General features: G+C 39.8%; 1 protein-coding gene across 1 annotated transcript in view; it reads left to right on the top strand.

Annotated features, from left to right (window-relative positions):
- Window positions 1-6,668, top strand: part of TMC1 (transmembrane channel-like 1) — a 190,132-nt gene that overhangs the window by 172,966 nt on the left and 10,498 nt on the right. The window contains exon 18 of the mRNA XM_011947044.1: window positions 4,850-4,975. Coding sequence (XP_011802434.1) covers window positions 4,850-4,975 — 126 coding nt within the window. The remainder of the gene's footprint in view (window positions 1-4,849; window positions 4,976-6,668) is intronic.

The following is a 6,668-nucleotide window of genomic DNA, read 5'->3' as shown; positions in this document are numbered from 1 at the left end:
TGGTCTGGATGTGAGTTTGCCTGACTCTGGGCCGTCACATCCAGACATGGTCAGCTCTCACTACTTCTCTTGTGTATCACTACCTTAAAGAAAGAAAGAGAGAGAGAGAGAGAGAGGGAGGGAGGGAGAGAGAGAGAGAAAGAGAATACCCCACATTTTACCTAGGAAAGAGAATTATTACTAAATACTAATGAGCATAAAGAGGGCCACCCAATTTGTTATCCAAAATGCCACATGCTAGTGAAAAAAATTAAGGCTGTTCCACATATATATTCTCTTCCAATTATCATTCAATTCAGGAATCAAGAGTCACAATGGCTCCTTGATCCAATTTAGAGATATACATTACAGTTCTGTGTGACAGAGCTCTCTTCTCTCTATGACACATATCAGAAAACTAAGTCCCTGGCATCTGGAGGATGAGGTTTCTTTCCCTAAAGGGCCTTAGAAATGAATCTACCACAAGTTCTCCCAAGAATCTCTGCCTGTTGAGTCACTGGCCAGCATGCACTTGAACTGTTTCTCCTTTTCAGTGAAGGAAATGAGACTGTAAAAAGCCATGTGAATGATATGCATGATGCTGTAATGCCCAAATATAATTTCCCCTTTATGTTGTCAGACCCAAGTTATTTAATTAAAGTCAAAAGGTTCATTGCCAACAGACTAAGTATGTAAGAGACATTTTCACTCTAACAGTAGTCTGAGTTATTGCTTTGCCGGAAAACAAGAAAATGTTAAGCCAGCTGATTGAGTTAAACTAGCTGGAGCTCTATCTACTCAGAAAACTGATGTTGAGAAGCTGTGTTAATTCCATTTTGTGTGTGTGTGTGTGTGTGTGTGTGTGTGTTTCCAAGTGGACTGAAATAAATAATGCAGACAGTGACATCTGGAGACTAAATATGAAATTACAGTCTTGATGGAGACATTCGTCTCAATAAATCCCTAACCAATCTCGGAGTACAAAATTCAAGAAATATGCCATTCAAAGGCTTTAGTTAATTGCAAATTATTCACACAACTGGGAAGGGGTATCTCTATGCTATTTAGATTTTCTTTTTTCATGTCAGTTTCCTCACTTTGGAGCCAAAGGATGTTTACATTGTTTATTTGTCTGGACTTAAAAGTTTGAAAGGATTGTCCTGCTATAGAAGTGAGGTGAGAATGCTTGTATTAGTGGGTGCCTCATAGCATGTCATCTTTATGAACCCTGAGTTTTAGGTGATTTGCTTAACCTTCCTGGCGAAGGTTGTCTGACTCTATCTGGATCCTGGGCAAACAGCAATTTAGGAAATATAAATTTGAACCAAGTTACTGGAGGTAACACAGTGATGGCTGGTTGCTTTCCAGTGTAGGGAAGTTTTCAGGTAAGATGGCTATAGTGCATTTATCCATTCAGTAAAGCAATGTGATGAGATATTCTAGTTTGTCTGGTTTTATAAGACCTGGCTAGAGAGGGTAAATTTTCCAAGAAATTATTCCAATAGGCTAGTAAGTGGATTTATCTTAAATAGTTGACAATTTAAAAACTATTTATTTGATATCCAGATGAAGGCAATTCTAATTGTTCTATAGCATTTCCTGACATTTGATGTTTACTCCCATCTATGTCAATAATTCTGAACAATTTATAGTTCTCTAGGTTTTTATACACATCCCTGCTTACATTATGACAATTTTATTTTTTCATGTATTTTCATCTTACTGCAAAGATAATATGTGTTTATGCTAGAAAACCTAAACTTTGTAGAAATATTTTTACATGAAAAGAAGCACGGTCCATAATCTCGAAAACCTGAAATAACAACGTTTTGGCGTTTTATATTCTGGTTTGCCTTTTACACATAATTTTTCATAACTGAGCTTGTGCTAACACAAGATGTTTCTCAGCCCCTTCGCTGGACTCACAGAGGGTGCCCTGTCTACTCGGCTTGCTGTGCTTAACCCCTTGTGGGAGGAAGCATGTGGGCAAGTGAGTGCGGGATCTGGCTAGACACACCAGGCACTGACACAGGAGCAAGCTCCATGTGGGGCCTGTGGCCAGACCAGGAGTGTCACCTTGAGGAGAATGCTACGGTGCCCAAGTGAGGGTGCCTATGACCCCGAAGCCCCAGAGGCAGTGTTATAATGCTTCCTGAGTTCCACCATCCTCAGCCTGATGGATGGCAGTGTGTTAGCAGTTCAGTTGGCTCCTTGCCTCGTCACGTGGGGCAGCTGCCCTCCACCATAGAAGGCAAAGGGCCAGTGTGACAACCTTTCCTGGGTACCCACATTCGGTGGGCCCTGAGCTCTTGTCCAGCGTCCAAGAAGAATGAGGTCACAAGGATTATTGAACAATGGTGAAGGTGGAGAATTTTATTGAGTAATGAAATTGGCTTTCAACAGAGAGGGGAGTTGGAGAGGGGCCAGGAAGGGCAGGTCCTCTTCCCCAAAATCAGGTTGTCTCTTCCCTAAAGTCAGGCTGTCTCTACCCTCCACCAACCAACTGAGTCTGTGGTCTTTATAGGCACAAGATGGACAGTGTGTGCTGATTGGTTTGTGAGTATGCAAAAAAGGTTAAAGTGAAGATATCACTCAAAGGTAGACATGACAGTGTAGAAAACCAATTAGGAAAGGGTAGGTATATGTAAAATAGGTGAAGGGTGGGGATGAATCAGAGGAAAGTGTACCTAACAGGAAGACAAGTTCTCCATCCGGTCTGAGGATTTAACTTGGAGTTTGGCTTTCAGGCTTTAAACTGTCTTTGGCTTGGAGGTGGCATTTCACCAGGTACCTGCCCCTATGTGCCTAGGCATTTGGCTGCCTTCTATTGCTATCAGTATACTAGGTGCAGGTTTTTAGTATTAAAAGTTAAAATTATATTGTGACGCTGCTATTATATTGCTCATTTGCAATCGTGCTTTATGCATCTATTTTTCTTAGTAGTTTAGCTGACTTCTAGAGATTGGGGATAGAGCATTTCCATCTCTGTGGGTCTAGACACAGTAAAGTGCTGGTCAATAATTTGAATGAAAGAATGAATAATGACTGCTTATTGTGCACTAAGCACTAGAGGAGATGCAGGGGTAAGTCCATGCATTAAGCGTTGCTTCTGGCCCTGTGGCACTTATCACCCAGCTGGGAAAACAGACCTCTTCATAAGTTGTTCTAATCCAGAGTGGTGCTATGCCTACAGCAGGACTATGGGTAGACACAGACAACTGGAAAAATAATTCTGAGAATATTGTGTAATAACACACTTTGGCTAACCTGGCAGGAGAAGGCATTGCCAGGGATTTGTAGATGCTTCCATAATTTGTATGTAATTAAGGTATCTGGACTCCTTGCTTTGGTGAAAGGCCTGACCTGAAAAAGGTACACAGGAATCCCCAGGGACCTAGTAACTTTGCTTTGGGTCACACTGGATGCTGAGAAGGCCTTTGTGGGTAGGGATAATTTCATAAAATTTGAATCCCCCACTCTAACCACATTCATCAGCTATGACCTGAGATGCTGGAGAAGGGAGGATAGATCGTCTTATCTTTTTTTGGTACTTTTAATTTATCTGCATATCCTGTATTCCATCTGGCTGGGGCTATGTTGAGGGGTATGAACAATTAGAATGGAATGGTGAAAAATAAAACTTTTTGGAATAGAGAGTTATAATCTTATATTGCTTGTAAGCTTCATTCCCTCTTATGTATCATAAGTGTTGAAAATTAGTGTGTAGATCTTTAATTTGTGAAGCAAACCTTGTACCGCTGTAGTGCAATGACTACTGACAAGATACTTGGAGTCTCTCTGTCTGCTGGAAGATAGTATTGGTTAGACCAGGAGAAAAAAAACCATAATCTGGGACCTGTGTGTCATTGTTATTTAGTAGTTGAAAATGCTTAAAGATTAAAATACAAAAGCAAAACTAAACATTGTATTAAATGTTGCACCAACATTTATTCTGATGATGCGTATAATCTAGTGAAACCCAACCCAAATCTCTTCTGAAAATCACATCTTTTCATAGTAAAATCAGTATGCATATACAGAGAAAATAATGGTGTAATGAATATTATGAATATCATGATGAGCCATTCCTTAGTAAGTCAAGACATCCTGTTCTCATTTTCCAAGTTTATAGGAGCTGATACTTGCCTTCATGGATCTGAGCAGTGGAGCTAAGCTGGTATTCATTAGGGCCTGTCCAGGAGAAGAAACTGAGAGGGAAAGAACCCATGATTCGGTGTGGTTACCTTACCTATTAACACATCTGATGAAGGAAGTCTGGTGGAATATAAGATGGAAGCTATTGCATGGAAAGAGATATTGGATTATATGTGGATTTTATTCCACTGGGCTATTCCTTGTTCTCATTTCCAAGGCTAATTAAAAATTGAGTGCACTGTTTACTTAGCTCAAAGAGAGTGTACTCCTACAAGAGCAGCTGACTGAGAGGCAGACTTATAAGCTATTTACAAAATATATTTCAATCAAAATCTTAGAAATATAGTTTTTAAAAAATCTTCTCCCAAAAAGATGAAATGTGGGTAGGGATAATTTCATAAAATTTGAATCCCCCACTCTAACCACATTCATCAGCTATGACTTGAGGTGCTGGAGAAGGGAGGATAGATAGTCTTATCTTTTTTTTTTCCTAACTGCTTTGACTATATGTTTATATTGGGATCATATTTATCGCATCTTACCCATATATTGACTACATGAGGTCAAAGTGTCAGCAGTTGTAGCTAAACATCAGATTCCTAACCTGAAAGAGGACCTAAGCAGTAATTGAGAAAGATTTCCAGTTTTCTTGCTTTAACCATGGTTTTTCCATATCTTCTTGATAAACTTCTCTCCCCCTTTTTAATTCCCCCAGTGGCAAAAATAGAATGTTTGAAGTCATTGGAGAGACGCTGGAGCATGATTTCCCAAGCTGGATGGCGAAGATCTTGAGACAGCTTTCAAACCCTGGGCTGGTCATTGCTGTCATTTTGGTGATGGTGTATGTGCTTTCCCTCCTCACAAAAAGAGCCTTTGTGATGTTCTTCTTGGCTGCTTTTACATTTCAGCTTTTTCAGCTCTCTCACTCTCCCTAAGGGTTGTGCTGTAACCTATCCAAATTCAACACTGATTACATGGTGATGAGAGGCTAAAATTCATGAGCCATATTCTGATCCTATTGGATGTAATTCACAGCCATCTGCATCTGTCTTTGCTTCCCCAGGATTATAAGATTTGTTCCCAAGTAACCACAATAATTATCCGTAAACAGCTAAAGCAAGGAAAACATAAATGCTAAATGCTAAATCTAATCGGTACGTTGAGCTTCCCCCCAACAGCCCGGCCTCCACCTCTTGTTCCATAAAGCAGATGGCTGTGAATATACAGAAATAATGAGCCTCTAAGTTAATATTCCCCTTGGGGGCCCTATAGACTATATTTTAGGGTCAAGGGCTTAAAGGGTCTTAAAAATTTCCCTGTCCTTGTTATTAGAGGGCCATCAATAACAGTATGTTCACAATAATAGAATCAGAGGACCAGAGCATCTTGGGAAGTTTCTGCAGTCTATCCCTTCAAAGTCAGAAGTGATTTCCAAAGGGGAACTTGTCAGATGACTTTTGTTTTCATATAACTTTCATTGGCTTCTGACTCTTGGCCACCACAGATAAACTTATATTCTAAGTAAAAGTATAGACTTGCTGTGGAAGAGCCAAAAGCAGCATCCATCGCTTCCTTTGAGTCCCTGAGTGCCTCCTACATAGAATGCCTGGAGCTGCCACCACTCAGTCAGGGGGTAAATATTAAACAACCCCAGGAACACTTTAAGAACAAAGTTGATGCAAAGGATTTGGTTCATTTAAATAAAGGTAAAACGAGGAAATCTCAGGGAGAAAACTCCCAGTGGTTTGCAGTAAATGAACAGGGATTCTGACCCAGTTATTGTCATGATCACAAGCCACATAAAGTAGTGAGGGTAGGTTTATCTTCTTCAATTTTATAACCTAAGAACTTGATTTACAGAAAGAGAGCGATTTTCTCTAGGCGAGAGAGAGAGAGAGTAAAATGGTCACAGAAGGACCTAAAGCAGATCCTTTGACAGTAAATCCAGTGCTCACTTCTTTATACCGTGAGGCTTTCTGTGAGGGAGAGCTAATAACCTGTAGGGATAATTAAACAGTAAATCAGATTACCATTATATATTACATAACCTTGATAATGGAGTGCTATTAAGAATCTGATAGTAAATCTCTGGCACAGATGCATTAGAAAATGACCTACTGAATGCAGCATGTTTCACCAGATGGCCTTTGAAACGATTTTCTTTCTCTACATGTCCATGATACAGTGGCTTCTGAGAGCATGTTAATCAGTATCCTGTGGCCTTTGAGAGTCAAGGCCTTTTAGTGGTATGAGTGAGGTGTTGTTTAAAACACACACACACAGACACACACACACACAATGTAAATGTCAGATTTTGTTACCATATTCTTAATTTATTAAGAGACATGTTTATTTTTAAGTGAAGGAGTGGCATTGTTCAAATGCCTTAATCCAAAGATCTAGCAATCGGTCCTAAGAGTGTTTAAAAGGAATTAACACTGCCTTTGTTTCAGGTCCTATTTACACACTGACTCGTTTAATTCCCATAACAGCCTTGAGAAGTTGGCTTCATTAATCGTACTATCAATAACACA

Source organism: Colobus angolensis, unplaced genomic scaffold (assembly GCF_000951035.1).
Source record: "Colobus angolensis palliatus isolate OR3802 unplaced genomic scaffold, Cang.pa_1.0 Scaffold257, whole genome shotgun sequence".
NCBI classification, from domain to species: domain Eukaryota; kingdom Metazoa; phylum Chordata; class Mammalia; order Primates; family Cercopithecidae; genus Colobus; species Colobus angolensis.
Note: the sequence above shows the minus strand (reverse complement) of the source record. Positions and strands in the feature narration are given on the sequence as shown.